This window comes from Marmota marmota, unplaced genomic scaffold (assembly GCF_001458135.2).
Source record: "Marmota marmota marmota unplaced genomic scaffold, marMar, whole genome shotgun sequence".
Lineage (NCBI taxonomy): Eukaryota > Metazoa > Chordata > Mammalia > Rodentia > Sciuridae > Marmota > Marmota marmota.
The window spans coordinates 18,822,141-18,840,362 of NW_026000211.1; the positions used below are offsets into that span (position 1 = coordinate 18,822,141).

At 34.4% G+C, this 18,222-nt stretch overlaps 1 protein-coding gene across 1 annotated transcript in view; it reads left to right on the forward strand.

Moving 5' to 3' along the window:
* Window positions 1–5,226, forward strand: part of Vegfc (vascular endothelial growth factor C) — a 121,489-nt gene extending 116,263 nt beyond the window's left edge. Inside the window, exons 5-7 of the mRNA XM_015486194.2 lie at window positions 667–773; window positions 1,070–1,403; window positions 4,717–5,226. Coding sequence (XP_015341680.1) covers window positions 667–773; window positions 1,070–1,403; window positions 4,717–4,828 — 553 coding nt within the window. The 3' untranslated portion in view covers window positions 4,829–5,226. The remainder of the gene's footprint in view (window positions 1–666; window positions 774–1,069; window positions 1,404–4,716) is intronic.
* The last annotated feature ends 12,996 nt before the right edge of the window (window positions 5,227–18,222 follow it).

Consider the following 18,222-nt stretch of genomic DNA (forward strand, 5'->3'; position numbering starts at 1 on the left):
CAATGACAAAGCAAAACATGAACGTGGATACTTTTTTGGTGGGATGTAGAGTTGAAGGTTTGCATTAAGGGAAATTTTACACCCATGGAGATCTCTGCTTCAGAAGTAAATCAGTAAGCAAGTATGGGTGTGGGTATTACATCCTGCAGCATTGAGATTGCCCCAAACTGGAAACAACTTAAATAGTTATCCTAAGAGATTAATTAAATAAATAACAGTGCCGCCTATTTATGGATTATTATGAAGCCACTAAAAGTAATGGAGAAGACTTTATGAAATGATATAAAGATGTCCATTTCATATTGTTTAGTGGGACAAAAGGGAGAATTCAGAATGATATAAAAGATTTTATCATGCTTTTTCAGAAGCCAAAGTAATATGTGATTATGCAAATAAATGTATCTGTCTTAAAAAGATAAAAGTTTGGAAGCATTTAAGACTACATAACTAACAATGAGCACCTTTGGTATTAGAATTTGACAGTAGATGTCATTAGGGGTAGTTTTTGAGAGGAAACATTCAAATTTCATTTTATATATTCTTATGTAGTTTAAAGCTTTTTTAATAAGCATGTATTTGATTAGCAATACATATGTGAGAAAGATACAATAATCCTTTCAATGAGCTGGTTAGATTATTGCTTACCCTTACCTCTTTCTTCCAAAGGTGTCAAGCAACCAACAAGACTTGCCCCACAAATTATATATGGAATAATCACATCTGTAGATGCCTGGCTCAGCAAGATTTCATTTTTTCCTCAAATGCTGGAGATGGTAAGTAGAATCTTATTTTGGTGCATATATGGTCTATATTTTGATTAACACATTTTAGTATTAAAACCTCATGTACAATATTCAGATCATCATTCTTTGAAATAAGAGACTATGAAACAAGACACTTCCTACTTCATATTAGTATTATTTTTAGCTTCTTTGTAAAGGAACATGCCCATGTTTGTGTACATTCCTTTAATGAAAACCATAAAAAGGAAAACGTTTTTAAATACACTTGTTTCACATCACACCCAGAACTGAGTAAGGTACAGTGAAGATGTCCTGTGTTTGTCTAGACTCAGCAGATGGAATCCATGACATCTGTGGGCCCAACAAGGAGCTGGATGAAGAGACTTGTCAGTGTGTCTGCAAAGGGGGGCTTCAGCCTGCCAGCTGTGGACCCCATAAAGAACTAGACAGAGACTCCTGCCAGTGCGTCTGTAAAAACAAACTTTTCCCCAGCTCATGTGGGGCCAACAGAGAATTTGATGAAAACACATGCCAGTGTGTATGTAAAAGAACCTGCCCAAGAAATCAACCCCTAAATCCTGGAAAATGTGCCTGTGAATGTACAGAAAATCCCCAGAAATGCCTCTTAAAAGGAAAGAAGTTCCAACATCAGACGTGCAGGTAAGAGATCTTCATAAACAGCATGAATTCCTCTTAACTAGAAACATGTTCTCAACCAAGAGCACCTTTCCTAACCAAGCTAGCACTTGTTTATAAGAATGAAGCCAATAAGGTCTGGAAGACAAATTATGATTTTTAAAAAAATGTTTAGATAGATTTTTTTAAGTTAATGTGTGCATTACAGGAAAAATAAAAACACAAGCAAAGAACAAAGTTATCTAGTCAAAAGCAGCTTAGTTGGACATATCCCTCCAGGTCCTGTGTAGACAGATACAACATCCCATTTTGTGTGATTGAGATCATAGTGTGTGTATGATGCTTTTCCACATGTCATGAATATTCACCAATTCAAAATCCCAAAGCTACATGACTATTTTTGATAACCAGGAATACACAACAGCAACTCAATCTGTTAAAAAAAATGTAATTCTTTATTGGGGACAAAAGTTTCACTGAAGACAGAAATGGTAACAGGCCTCTAGGTAGACATATTGGCAGAGTTACAACTAAAAATAAAAAATATATATATTTTTTAACCAATGCTAAACTTTCATAGGACCAACTTTGCTCCCAAAAAAGGAAGACCATTATGTTGGGGACCAAAAACAGATCCAAGCTCAGAATACACTAAATCCTTGCCCCAGAGGCTAAGGTAGTGTTGTTTAACATGAGTCAGAGGACTTGTGTAGTATTTTTTAAAAATGTATCTGGGCCATCCAGACCTGCCCCTGTCAGAGATTATGAAATCTGTAAGATGTAATTTAGAACAAACTATTCTAGCTGTAGTCAGTTTTGATGTAAATTATGTTGTGTGCATGTATGAGTGTGTAATTACAATGCCCACTAATGTGTATAACTATAATGCACTAATAAAAAAATCTTTTTAAAAAAGATATGTCACTTAAGTACCAAAAAGTAAAAATAAAAAAGAAAGAAAGAAAAAGAAAACAACCTACACATAAGGGATACGATGGTACCATCTAGGGTAGAATTTTATCCAGAAATGAAAATATTTACACTAAGTATTTAACAGAATTTGAGAAATGAATTAATATATTATTAATGGTTACTCAAGACTCATTTCTTAAGCCTTGGTTTTGTTTTCTTCTTCATCAAAAAATAAATGAGCTTACTGCACTCAAGGACTTACAATGTTAATCTATGAATTTATTCTTCTTTAGTCTCAGAGAACATGGTGAACTGCTGTTTAAATCAGGCTTGAGACTTTTGACATTTTCTCCCAAATTCCTTCAGCCTTGCCACGTTAGTCCTGCCTTCTTGCTTCCATAATGTTAATATCTTCAACTCTATCTTCCTTTTCCCTCATTTGTGAAACTTCTGCAGTTCCTTCTATTTTACCAGCATCTTACAGCCATGCTGAGCATGCTTCAGCGCTTCTCAGAAGCTAAGCATGTGGCCCTGGCTTTCACCACTTTCATCTCCCATTTATTCAGTCTGATTAACGCCCTCTGTGTTCAGGTTATGTTTAAGCCACCAGTAGCCTGTTAGTTGCCAGATCCAGTGGATAATTTTGTCTTTCTGTAGTCTGGCCTTTCTGTTACCTCTTTCTTAAGCTCACCTCTTTGTCTGACATGCAGTTTGTGCTTTCCTGGTTGTCCACTACATTTTCAGACCATTTGTTTTTAATTGCTTTCACTGGATTCTTTTTTTTTTTCTATTCATTCTTTAAATATGGGTTGATAATGGCCTTTTCAACAGATAAAAGAGTTTTGTGCTCTCATTTTAATTTACATTTCTGAAGATCTGTCTACCCCAGCATTTTAGTTACAGCAATAAGAGGCTTCAATGAATCTACGTATCTCACTGATCATATTTTTCCTTTTCTTATTGTTGCAGAGTGCCTTATGGGGCTTTTATAAGGCACTTTAGACTATGTTAAGCAATAATTATATTCCAATTTTACTTGCATATTTCTACTTTAATTACCAGAAAGAGATTTTGAAATTACACTACTATCCTGGAAGAATATAGATACTAAGACTTTTTTAACCTTATTAAACTATATTTTATATTGAATCCTTCTTGAGTGGGTCTAGTACATATTGGAAAAAACCTACAGTTTTTATGTCTATAAAACCAGCAATCATATTATCCTGCAGATTTCTTATATTAATTTTGTAGAAAAGATTTCTATCATCATATTTCTCTAAATAGGATGCATCCTTTCTGATGACTTTCTATTTACTGCAACTATTTCATATGCTCATTTTTCTTTCTAAGGGTACTGTTCCAGATTTTGTGGTAGCAAATGGAGCATATGCATTCCAAAAGTGTGGAGGGCAGAGCATGTTTTCTTTATCTACAGCTTTAATCAGCAAAATTCACTAGTCATTGAGAATTGTATCACTTTGTAGTAAAAGAATATCAGTGATTTTATGATTATGAATTTGGGTTTTAGAAGTGTTTTAAAATGTTAACTAGCTATGCTTTCTTTTCTACAACAAAAGAGATGCAATTCAGTATTAAGTGTCTACATATTCTTAGAGTGCCCTTTTGATTTCCACCTCAAGTTGTCTTGCATTTTTTTCCTGTGTACCCATTCCACGTATTAGGCATACTCTTATTCCAAAAAGTTCTTCAAAGACAGTGCAGTTTATTTGAGCAGCAGGGCTGCCAGCAGATTGACGGATTGGTAATTTGTTCTTTCACCACCACTAGAATTTGGAAATCTAGGCTGGAAAAAGAGGGACCCCCAAGGTCAGTATTTCCCCTCTTCCTCCTTTGCCTTGGGCTAATCTGTTTCACATGGAGCCCAGGTGGAGAAAGGAGAGTTAACCACCATCATGCAGCCAGCTGCCAAGTAGAAACATAAGAGTGAGGGTGGGCTGTTCACTGAGGACCTCAGTTCTGCCAAGATGGCTGGGTTTAATTGCCTGGAAGTCTGGGTCCCATACATGTCCCAGACTTTTGTGAATTCTGCTATGCTTATATGATCACAGTAAATCAGCAGACCTTAAATATTCACTTTCATAATTTCTGTCTTATGTTACTTTCATCCACAAAGCAGAAGGCACTTCAAAAGAACTAATGCTTACAATATCCCATCCTTCCATTTATTACATCAGCAAGCAAGACATGTTTTTAAAGGCTTTTCCATTCCTCTAAAATTTTGTGATCATAAGCACAAACTTAAACATTTGTCAACCTATGAATGACTTTTTGAAAAAAAATAGTAAGCTTTTTTTTCTTGTTTAAATTTATAAAACTTAGTCAAAAAAAATTAGTACATTAGTAGCATAATGAACTCATTGCCTTGGTCTTTGATGAATGTTTTCCTTTTTTGTTTTCCTAGTTGTTACAGAAGGCCATGCAACCGACTGAAGCACTGTGAGCAGGGACTGTCATTTAGTGAAGAAGTGTGTCGCTGTGTCCCTTCATATTGGAAAAGACCACATATGAACTAAGACTGTCCTGTTTTCCAGCTCATCATTTTTCTATCATGAAAAACTGTCTTCACATTAGAACTGTCTATGAACAGAGAGACCCTATGGGGCCGGGGTGACAAAGACAGAAGTCTGTGTTCCTGAACCATGTGGATAACTTCACGGAAATAGACTGGAGCTCACCTGTAAAATGCCTCTTTCAAAGACTGGTTTTCTGCCAATGACCAAACACCTGAGGTTCTTCTCTTGTGATTTAAAAAAAAAAGAAAGAAAAAAGAATGACTATATAATTTATTTCCACTAAAAATATTGTTTCTGCATTCATTTTTATAGCAATAACAATTGGTAAAGCTCACTGTGATCAATATTTTTATAATATGCAAAAATATGTTTAAAATAAAATGAAAATTGTATTATAAGTTGGTAAATTCAGTTCATTACCATCATACATTCAAAGCACAAACTGATAGGAGAACATTGGTCTTCTGCTGCCCTTGTTCTTTGTCTATAACCAGATGTCAAATTTTGATTGCTATGAAAAAGTGTAAAAGAAAGTTGCAGAAGGACACTAATATGCTATTACATTTTGTTTAAATTTATCTAAATATAGTTAATAATTATAAACATTTCAGCACATGAAACTTTTGAATTTATAGGACTAAATGAATCAACACAGAACATCTTTTGAAATAAGTCTGCTTAGCTTGTCCATGTGATTGATAGTTATTTAGTGCAGTGGAAGCATTCAGTCTCTTAGTTTGGTATAAAATCCTTCAGTACATCTTAAAATTACCTTAAAATCAAAAGGAATCTTTTCTTTTTAATATTTAATTTATTTTGACCAGCTAAAATATTTTTTTTTGCAAACTGAAGTGCTCCTGGTAAACACATTTAAACTAAACTAGAAATAAATTTTAATACTCATATAGGTTAAAAAGGAAATATTTCAGCCACATAGCCTGCATGTTTCCATTTTTCCAAAAGGGCATTACACTGAAGTACTTTTTGCTGTGGAGACAAATATTTGCCTGCAAAAATACATCTAAATAAGTAATATGTATGTTGACAGAGAATTAATTACATACTAGTGTGACATAGCTGCTGTATATAAAAAATTAGTCCTTAAAGAAGAAACTATTTTACTCAAGTTATATAAAGAACTCTCTAGAAGGTAGCAAAATTAATATACCAAACATTAATTAGTGTGGATGACTAATCAGTGCAATACAAAATATTAGTATCTTTGTGTTTAAAAAAAAAAGTGTGTTTTTTTATGAAGATGTATAAATAGGAGGTCAATGCCTACAAATAATCCTGAGCAATTTCCATACTAACTTTTAAGACAGATTTTATAAGTGGTATTTTCAGAATTCCAGTAACATATTCCATACAACATTCAGTTCATGAAGTCAGACTTTTTCATGTGTTAGAAAAAATAAATAAATAAAAGAGTCTTCCAAAATCATCTAATTATACATTTATGAACTATTCCAATTTTTTAGTAAAGATTACTTGAATCTTCTAAAGTATTATAGATTCAATGTACTTACTAAGGTCTAGGTAGTTTTCAAACTTAAGATAGGAAAGGGGAGGGAAGGAGGAAGAATGAAGTTAACAAAAGAGTTCTTCAAATTGCTTCAAATGAAAGAAAAACAAATTCAAGGGGAATTACAGAAGGAAAGTTGGGATCAAAATAAATAATATTCTCTCTGATGGAATGAAACACAAAATGATTACCTTTAAAATTCAGCTACTCTTTAGTACAATTGTTTTTCACTCATTTCAGTAAAAAAAAATGAAAGCAAACAATCCTTTTAATCTTTACTATCAGTCTGGCAAATCCTTTTTTAGATTCAATACACTTGAAATATAATTTACCTGATTAAAAAAAAATTCTAAGTAAGCCTCCTGAGGCCATGCAACAAATACTAGAATGACTATTATATGTTAGATCAAAAAATAATCCAAATTCTGTGTTTCTGAAATGTATAAGCTAACAAAAAAAATTAAATCTGTAGGCCAAAAGTTAAATCTAGAAACATGCCAAAAAAATAACATTAAAATTTGTCCCTAGAGGTGTAATAAATTTTGATTCAAAAGAAAGAGTAGCATGGACAAGAATAATATATTGCCAGATCCTTGCAAACAATTTTAGGTGAACCATAAAAATCCCACTTCAACACATTGTAATGAATGAGATTTTTGTGTAGCCTGTTAAGCTGGAATAGAGATAAAGCTAAGCAGTTGTTTATAATATTAGCAAATGTGATTCAGCAAAAAGCGAAAAAACACAGTAGGAACTTGCATAAGTTCTGTAAAAGAGTCCCCAGACACCAATGCAGTCGATGGATAAAGTTGAGAAAACACTGGAAGCCCAAAGCAACAGTTAGTATTTCCACAACTTGGAAAGTTTATAAATAGAATTTTATGTCCAGAAACCTAATACTCTATATTCGGTTGAGAGAGGGGAAAAAAAATGTTTTGGTAAGCGGTTGTTTAAGATTTAGCTTTCAATTTTTTTTTGGGGGGGGGGAAAGGAGATTATGACATTTCCTAAGTGCTTAAGTGAAACAAATTCCATTATTAGAATTTCTAAAAATAATCTTTGTCCTCCATATCAACACCACTAAGAACAATGTCTGAGTGGTGTGGATGTGAGACCTAGTTCACCAACAGTGTGCTTCAAGGGAAGATGGAGGGTCATGAACATAAACGCTAGCACTGTAGGCTCTCTCCAAGGACATCTTGATCCTCCTGCAGGAATCTCATTCAATGGGAGAGGGAGAAGAAGGAGATATGTCAGGTGAGAGAGTTCACCTTGCAGTGACAGTTTTAACACAGCACCAAAGCTTGTGAACACCCCCAACTTGTATGTCTGTCTGTGCTAGCACAGAGTGAACATAGGTCTCTGGGCTCAAACTCCTACATTACTATGCTGTCCCCCGGGGTCGGAGCTTTCATTAGATTTTTCAAAGGACACTTTTTGAGGGGTTTGATTTTCGTATATAGGTGAATTCTAGAAAGTTCTGAATAAAACATTATTTTATACTAAAATTGCATGTAGTATACCCAAAGAGCTATTTAAGTCTGTGACATGCAAAATGGAAAGTAATAATTGCTTGTAATGTCATTACTAGTTAATCTGTCTATGTGTTTGAATTGTTGCAGTCTTGGATATGTTTAAGTAGGGAGCAACCATGTTAACTTCTTGAAGTATAAACCAAGGTTTCATATGACTTCTTCAAGTTCCATAGTCAACAACTCATTGCTTGAAGAAGCATAATGCAGTAGAAGGATCTAATGCAAATGAACGCTGGACTAGAAGTCATAAGCCCAAATTTTAAATTGACATTTCTGCTGTGTCCCTGAGCAAATCACCAAACCCCCTGAGTTTCAGCACATTAACCTGTGAAAGGAAAGAACTGGGTTAAAACTGTGTATACAGTCTCATTTTTGAAGTTCCAAAATTTGTTCTGAACTACATACAAAGGGAAATCAAAACCAGAAAGTACATTTTAAAAGAATTTCAGGGAAGCACAATTATTGAGATTGGTGACCCCATTAAGAGGAACTATGTTTCATGTTAGAAATTATAAATGAAAAATCTGTCTCCCTTAGGCTTTTCATTCTAATTCTACTTAAATCCTAACAAATGTAGATAGCTCAGAGTATCATTCTCCCTGATTCCTTTATATCAAAGGTGGTCCCATATGGAGACTGAAAATTTTCCTTTTTACACATCTTGAGGGGAAAAAAACATGCAGTTTTCATAAAATAGCAAAAATTAAGATTTCTTGTGCACTCCTCCCAAACTTTAGTCAGATGCCTATGTGTAGTACTTAATCCAGGAAAGGGCTTTGAAGCAGAAATTGCTTCAAAAGTTCTTACCATCTGGTATTCCGATGAGAGGATTTGATTAGGTGTTGGTCCTCCATCACCAGGATCTGGTATCAACAATTTTGTAAGCATAATTGTCAAAATCGTTGGGTGTTGTCTTGGGCTTAACACCAACCGGGTTGATTATGTAGCAGACTTGAAACAGCTTATCACTGTTTAGATTTTATAAAATGACTGTGAGACCAACATTTGAAACTTCTTTAAAATCTACTAAATAATGAGTGGCTGCCTCTAAAAGAATTCCAAATTGTCTCAAACAGAACTATTTAATTTTAAAGATGTGATTTACCCCAATACCTTTAAACAGAGAAAGAGGTTTTCACGAGTTCATACACAGTGACTTCACAACCAAAATTTAAGAAGTGTGTAGTTACAGTCATGTGGAAAACTTTTATTATCATTTCAAGGAAGCCATACATCTTATTTTATTTTTTGAAAATTAATCTTCCATATATTCAAATGTACACATACAGGTTCAGTAGAATTTTTTTACTAGGAATAGTATTACACCTATGAAAATGTAACGAGGTTCATTCAATTTATGAAGAATGTCTTTCCTTTGGAGCAAGTGTCCACAGAGATCAGAGAGCTCTTTCTCCAGTGTAACGAATGAGCCCTCTAGGACACTTCATTCTCCACACTTCATATTTCCTTTCTATTACAGTTTTTCTCAAAGCACTACATTTTTCTATCATCTACTCATCTTAAGTAACAACCTTTAGCCCCTGGTTATGTCTTTCTTTACTCTCATGCTCTGAGGTTTCTGCTCCACCATATTTTTTTTGGCAAGCTGCAATGCAATATGCTATCACAGAAAGGAGATGCACAGCAGGAATCATTTGGGATTTGGGCACATAAGATCCAACATCCCCAGCTATCTCCAATTCTATCCTAGGCTTTGGACTGACAGATTGATATTCATTTGACTGTTAATTTTGATGATACTTGGGAAGCTCATGCTTCTCATAGAGCACACACTAAAAAAAAGGATCATAGACTCACACCTGGATTTGCCAATGAGAGGGAGGAGTCAAGGAAGAGAGTAAGGAAATAAAGAAAAAGAATGGGGAAGAAAAGGATAGGAGTGAATGAGAAAGGGTGAGAAAGGAAAAATAAGAGAGAAAAAGTGGGAACACTAAACTTGTAAGAAAAAAAAATGAAGATGTCTCATAACCTCTTTGGGACAGGGATAGGCAAAATATGGAAACTTCCTGAAAGACATAGAAACATTTCTGCAATTTGCAAACAAGAATGACCAAGACAAACACATTCTCTGCTGAGCGGCTTTGAAATCAGATTATGGGACTTCCTTAGTAGTGAGATAAACGCCATCATAGTTCATGTGAAGAGTTCAACAGTAAAATTCTGAAATTAAGCACAGAAAAATACTTGGAATAAATTAGCTTCAGTCTTTCACTTGTGCACATGGATATTCTGAATGCCACTTCCTTCATAATCAAATAACAGCCCATTACTTTAGAGAAAGTCAAAGGAAAATAAAAAATTTCCTCATCTCTGGATTTAAAAAAGATGTTTTTGTATGACATTTCAGATCATGTGAGAATTTCATTGTGATTCTTTTTCTAAGAAGTTATATAACTGTTTGCCCTCCATGTGAGATTATAAATTCTCATGTGCCTATTACATCTTGGTGTGCAACCAGGTTCACAATTCACTTTTCAGAGCATGTAGAAAAGAGAAGTCTTACTTCATCGGAATCATGAGGGTACTTGTATTTCCCTACACTGCATGAATTTAGAGCTTCAATATATGAAAAGATACTGGAGGTTGCAAAGTTCATTTGAAAAATCCAGTCTCGTCTCTGCTTCTGATGTTATTTGGGAAATGTGGATTAGCACTAGAAGGGGTTTTTAGAAATGTAGAGGTTGAGCTCTCATTTTTACAAATAAAGTATCTATAGCCCTGAATTCCTAAATGTTTTCCTAGAACCATATGGGCAGTGAGTGGCATAGCCCATGACAAAATGATCTTGAGTCATATTTTCTTTGCTCCTCCAATGACATTCAGTATATGTCCCATAAAGTCCTAGACTAGGAACCATGATAGGAAAGTTATGTTGGATTTGTTCTACTGTCTTTCCTATTGCTGTACCCTCTCCCTTCCCTTTATTTCCCTTAGTCTAACACAATAAATTTCTATTCTTCTGTCCCTACCTTCGCCATTTTGTGTTAGCATCCACATATTGGAGAGAATATTCTGCCTTTGGTTTTGGGGACTGGCTTATTTCACTTAACATGATAGTTTCCAGCTCCATCCAAAAGTTATAAAGTTATTTTTGTGACTGAGTAATATTCCATTATGTATATATACCACATTTTCTTTATCCATTCATCTATTGAAGGACACCTATGATGGTTCCATAGCTTAGCTATTGTGAATTAAGGTACTATAAACATTGATGTGGCTGCCTCACTGTAATAGGCTGCTTTTAAATCCTTTGGCTATATGCTGAGGAGTGGGATAGCTGGGTCAAATGGCGGTTCTATTCCAAGTTTTCTGAGTTATCTCCATTACTGCCTTCCAGAATGGTTGCATCAACTTTCAGTCCCACCAGCAATGTAGGAGTGTATCTTTTCCCCCATATCCTTGCCAACATTTAGTGTCACTTGTATTCTTGATAATTGGCATTCTGACTTGAGTGAGATGAATTCTCAGTGTAGTTTTAATTTGCAATTCTCTAATTGCTAGAGATGTTGAACATTTTTTCATATATTTGTTGACCATTCATATTTCTTCTTCTGTGAAATGTCTTTTCAGTTCCTTTGCTCTTTTATTGATTGGGCTATTTGTGTTTTGGTGTTAAATATTTTGAGTTCTTTGTATATCCTAAAGATTAATGCTCTATCTGAGGTGCGTGGCGTAAAGATTGTCTCCCATTCCGTAGGCTCTTTCTTCACCTTTTTGATTGTTTCTTTTGCTGTGAAAAAGCTTTTTGGTTTGATACCATCCCATTTCTTGATTCTTGATTTTACTTCTTGTGTTTTAGGAGTCTTGTTGAGGAAGTCAGTTACTAAGCTGACATGATGGAAAGTTTGGCCTACATTTTCTTTCCAGGAGGTGCAAAGTCTCTGATCTAATGCCTAGTTCCTTGATCAACTTTGAGTTGAATTTTGTGTTCAGCTCATTTTCAAACATGCTTTCCTCCTGTATTAGTCTACTTGAATTGCTGTAACATAATACCCCAGAAATAAAAATTTATTTTCTCACATTTCTAGAAGTTAGAAGTCCAAGATCAAGGGGTGACCATGGTTAGATTCTGGTGAGGCCTCTCTGATTTGCAGATGGTCACTTCCTCATGACTTGCCCACGCATCCTTTCTTTTGTAGAGAGAGAGCATGTAGGTTTTTTCTGTTTTTTTTTTTTCCATTATAAGAACACCAGTTCTATTGGTTAAACAACCTCATTAAATCATAATTGCTAGCCTAAGAGGAACAGATGGATTTGAGGAGGATCCAATTAGGTCCATAGAAGCTCCTCTAGAGTTGCGATTTTTTTTTTTTTTTTTTTTTTGTACTGGGGATTGAACTCAGAAGCACTCAGCCACTGAGCCACATCCCCAGCCCTATTTTTATTTTGTTTGGAAACAGGATCTCACTGAGTTGCTTAGCAATTTATCATTGCTGAGGCTGGCTTTGAACTCACAATCCTCCTGTTTCAAACTCCTGAGTTGTTGGAATTACAGGCGTGAGCCACTGTGCCAGGCTACGTGCAAATTTTAATTGGCAAGAGATGGTCAAATATAAACCAAACATCTTTTAGCCAAAGAAAGTATTCCAAAGCTGATACAGTATCTGAATTATATTAGATCCTACAATTGGAGAAAAGTAAACAAAAATTTCATCATTTGGGGGGCTGCAGAAAAAATAATTAATTCAAGAAATTTTATGTTATATTGGAACCTTCACCACCATTGAGTTTGTTGGAAAACAGCCTTACTGATCTGAAAGTAAAAACAATATAATATGCATGTGGCTCAGCTGGATTTTGCATTCAACTTGGATTAAAATAGTCTGCTTGTATACTTTGTACACCAAGATGCTTCATATTGCAATGAGCTTATATTGAACTCAGAACAATCACTTTATGCTTTTATACATTGCCAATAGAATTATTAAATTAGTGAAAGGAACTCTGGAAATGGCTGTGGTAATCTATAAATGATGTTTCAAGCAAAAGGTACAAGTTAATGATTCCATCTTATGTTGATTGGGGTTTTACAGGTGACTAAGAAAACAAAGGTATGATTGATTTCAAAGAGTAATCCCTTTATTCCTTGGTAACTGGTTACAAAATTGGCAAATATGCTAAAGATTAAAACATGCCCGATTCATAATAAGACCACAATATGTAATTTCCATAAACTTTGGCAGTTTCAAATGTCATATCTTCTTCCTAACCAGAATCAAATTCAGCCTTATTTGCAAATTCCAACAGAAAATTTTGAGGCGGGGATGGGAAACTTGAGAAAATTTTAGATGTAGCCAAATATCACTTTTTAGATTTTAATTTCTGAATTTATCACCACTGTGGTTATACAAAACAATATTATAATGCATTTTGGAATTCAATTATACTTTTAGGTCATGAAACTTTGTACTTTAAATATGTCAATCCCACCTCTTCACTTTTTAATATGTGAAAAGGCACACAGAAACTGAAAGTTAGCTATGAAAGGTCAAGATAAATATTTCAGGAATGGGGTCAGTTTTGACTCAATTAAAAAATTAAAGATAAAGGAAACATGAAAAATTTTAAAGCATATGAATACTAATGATATTAAGACAGAAATAAACTTTATATTCAAGTTTCTACTTGATGAAGAAGACATTTCCTTCATTTTAATAAAATACAATTGGTTCATCACCCTTGCAGATTCAGTTTAATTTAGAACATTCCAGACATCCACTATGGAGGAAATCTAAAGGCAACAGAGTCTGGAAAGTATCACTGAGCAATTCCTAGAATCCCTGTGCTCCAGATTGCACAACCGGCAGTGCTGTGTCCTTAATGTATAAGCTGCTCCTAAGTTTAGATGTTGCTATTACACGTCATTAGAAAAAAATACTACAGCTCAGGAATAGCTATGCTGGGAATTCTCATTCATTTCTAGCATATTTGAACTTAATTTTTTTATTCTTTCCCAATCCCCAAAAGACAAATTTGTAGGGATCTCCTGAAATCCAGGGCCACTTTTCTAGAAGATGAACAACAGAAGCCTCAATCAATGTGGTTCAAAGCATAGTTTGTTGAGAAGGGTTAAAGGTTAATAGTGTAGAATTGTGAGAGCTCTGTGGATGGGAGGTGATAATTTAAAATTAAAACACAGACCAAAGAGTGTGTGCATGTTTAAGTGAGACTCAAACATAGAGTGGGAGGAGGAATAAAAAAGGAGAGAGAATGGCTCTGCATGAGTGACAGTCATTATAGACTCGCAACTGATATTTTTTTTGTCTAACTACATAGACATATACCACTTGGCATCATTTTCAGCAATAAGTAATGCAATTTTCATTGTCCATATTTGAAGACTAAAATAAATGCTTTTAGATTCTGTTAAGCTCTGTGTAGCTTTGAAGACTGAAATTTTTTGAAACAGAAGAGTCCCATCTTAAATAATCAGAATAACTTAAATAATCAGAATAACTTTAACAAGCAAGGATCATTAAGCAAGATAGAATCTTGCTTTAAATATGATTTTATATACACATTTTTTATTGTATGTAATTTTATTTATCTACACACTAGACTTCCATTGTAGAAGCAAGACCTTGTCTTTGAAGTGGGGTATTATACATATTCTTGCAAATACAAGACGAATAGTTCTTTGTCAGCTTTTAAGTTTTTATTTCACTAAAGTGTATTAAAGAGTTAAGTCAATGGCAAAACAAAAAATCTGAAAAAAAATTATTTTATTATGTTTCCTCTAAAAACTGAGAGTTGGCTTGTCCAGACCTAAACGGAAAATCATTTATATTTTTTTTATTCTTATTTACCAAGATTTTCCAAAGCATTGTCATTTTTCTTAGAGTTCATAGTAAATTTTCCCATGTGATTCTTGTCCACAGAGTCACTGCATATGAAGGGAACATTAAGTAAATATGCACTCATTCATTTTGCATAATAACATAACATTGAGGTGATCAAGTTGGCTCATATAATTTCACAGGTTTGAAAAACAAAAGTAAGTTTCTGGTAACTTCAGTAGACCAATATATTATTAATAGGGTTCAAAAGGCCATGTGAGCTATGATGATTCAAAAACTCACTTTTTCTCTTTTCAAGGAGACAGCCCTCAGTATATAAAATCAAACGAAAAGATCAAGTCAAATGTTTGCAAAAAGAGAACACGAAACGGGTAGTGTAACTTTGAATATGCAAGCGTGCATTCTGTATTTTCTCATTATATTCCTCTCTATAACTTTGTAGTACTATAGATATGCTCAAGATTAACATATTGGCCTTCCCTGAAACTTTTAATTTGCTAATCTTTTCTCCTTTTCCTTCACATGTACTTTCTGAACTCAACCTCTAGTTGGCAGGTCTAGGAAGTTTCAAAAGAATATATGTGTTTAGATTCTGAGGGTCTCTGTAGAGTGTGGGGTGGGTGAAGGGGTAGAGCTCTCCTGCCCTGGGTTTGATCCTCAGCACCATGCAAAAAGAAAAAAAGCAATGCTCAGACTTCTCAGGATAAAAAATAACGCAGGAACAGGAATGTAACCTCTGACATCTTCAAACCACAAAATGGCTTTTCAGGTGATGATGCCATCAATATTTTTCAAGCAGAAGTCAAATAAAGTTTCAGGCAACAGAGTAGATTTAAAACATTATGCCTGACAGCCTTCCATGTAATGCCATAAACAACAGTCATATTTAACGAGAAAAACCAGGGCAGAAATACTCTGAACTTTTATTTTTCTTTCTTACCTGTTGCCCTCCTCTTTTTGTATTTTAATGTTATATTAGTCAATTTTGTGTCACTATAATAAAATAACTGAGATTCCCCTCTTGGCTCACAGATTTAGATTCCAGTCCATGATGGGTTGGTCCTGTTGATTAGGGTCTGTGGTCAGTCAACCCACCATGGTAGGAGCACCTGGTGGAGCAAAACTGCTCACCTCATCTTCAGGAAACAAAACAAAGACAGGAAAGGGCCAGGATTCCAGGGTCCCCTTCAAGGGAACACCCCAGTTGATCTCAGGTTGGGCATAGGCCCCACCTCTCAAAGGTTGCATCAGTTCCAAATTTCTGTAGCCTGGAGACCAAGCCTTTATGTGAAGTAGTCTTAAGCCATCTAAGCTTGATTTTAAGGTAAAATTCCTAATAAATCTCTAACCATTATATCATTGTGTGTCCCTTAGACCAAATATCCGAAGCTTAATTTAACTACTCAGTTTAAAATATTAACATTGTTCGCTATTTTTTTTTCTTACCACCAAGGAAATCTGATGACTTTTGTGCCCACAAGTTTACTACAGATGACACAGAATTTCAGTACTTTAGACAGCACCTTTCTCATCCTGAGTCCTGTTGGGCCCTGCAAGATCATTTCAATCCTCCTGTTTCCTAACTGACTTTGTTCTTTCCTATGTGCAGCCTGTTGACCTAGCCTGTTTTCAAAACCAAGGTAACTTTATTTTCTCATAGCCTCATAGGGTCCTATGTCACATAGTTCTAATTATGTTAAACCAGACGTTTTCATGTAATTTTATATCCTCTGAAACCTTCTCTTCATCATCAAGTAACTCAGCAAGCTAGCTTTGCTGATAACATCTAAAAGAAAAAAATTTAACTGCCTCATACAAAAGGAATGGGTTCAATTTAAATGTTTCCTGGTTTTGATACATGGCCTGATAGAACTATATGTGTAACACAAAGTCTGGCTCAACTAGAAATTAAGTAGTCACAATTGAATTTCAGTTCAAAGCTATAGAAAAAGTTTGAGAATGTTGAACACATAGAAGGAGAAGGTTACTATTATTCTTATTTGGAAGGTTCCAGTTTCATATTGATTTATTGGACCTTTTATCATGGGATTGATGAGTTAATTTAAGGCAGAGTTCAAAGGGCAAATGAAGAAATTTGTTTTAGTTTTATAATTTAGTACCTCACACAAATTGAAATAATTGTATAAATAATCATATATTTATATATTGGAAATATTATAGCGAAAGGCATCTACCAAGATGGAAAACATAATTCCATAATATCAGAATGTTTAGGATCAGAATATTTGCAAAAGGGGCACAATTTGAACAGAAGCATCTAGTTCTATTTTGTATCTACAACCAGCACACAGTGTTAATTCCTCTGACTTCAACAACTTGATGAATTATAAACAATATATTTTTGCCTATTAGAGTGGTGTACTTTAAGTATAACTAAGAATGAAAATGTTTTATATAACTTCCCCTTTATTCCATTCAGTTTTTAAAAACTTTATAGACTGATATTTTTTTATGTTAATCCCTCTACTCTTTCAATTTGATTTGCAGTTCCCTCTTTATTTTAAATTATTCTTCATCCATTTTTTAATCAACTTCCTTGAAAATGACATGTAAGTTTTGTCTTCTAATGAAAAAAAAATTTGAATAGATCCTATTTGTTTCAATGCCTTGTAAAATGGATTTTATTTAACACTTTCTTTTAACATTTATTTTATATCATTTCTTATTTCCGTATTTTTGTTAGTATGATCAAAAAAATTATTTCCAATGTCCAGCCTCCTTACTGATAATTTCATTTTCTATTCTCTAACAGAGATTCTGCTATTCCATAAAACAATGTAAAAGCTGTTTTCTCTAGGAAGAGCCACAATCTATATGACAACTTTACACTAAATTTTTTTTATTCTCTCTTACTCTTTTTAAGTCTTATTTTATTTTTAATTGATACATAATACCTGTACATATTTATGGGGGATGTTTTAATATATCATTATGTAATGATCAAATCAATCAGGGTATTTAGCATACACCACCTCAAATGTTTATCATGTTTGTGGTGAGAACCTGTGAAATCCTCTTTTCTAGTTATTTTTAAATGCACAATACAATATTTCTCAGTGTAGTCCACCTACTGCATGGAACACTAGCCAGAACTTCTTCCTACTATAATTTTTCCCCATTGACCAAGAGCTCCTTTTCCCTCTCGCCACTACCCATTCCAGGCCTCTTCTAATCATTATTTCTCTCTGTACTTCTAAGAGCTCAGCTTTTTCAGATTCCACAAATGAGTGAAATCACGTGGCATTTGTCTTTCTGAGCCTGGCTTATTCCACTTCCCCTAATGTTCTCCTGATTCATTTATCCGAACACAAGTGACAGGATTTTATGTGTTGTTTTTCTCTTTCCCTGTGACAGAAGTGAACTTCCTCCATGTCATCTGCCATTTCTTACTGCTAGGTTTGCTGTGATTATTTCACAGCACCGTAGATAACTTAAATATTCACAGCACCGTAGATAACTTTAGATCTTGTCCAAATGAAGTTCTTTATTTTC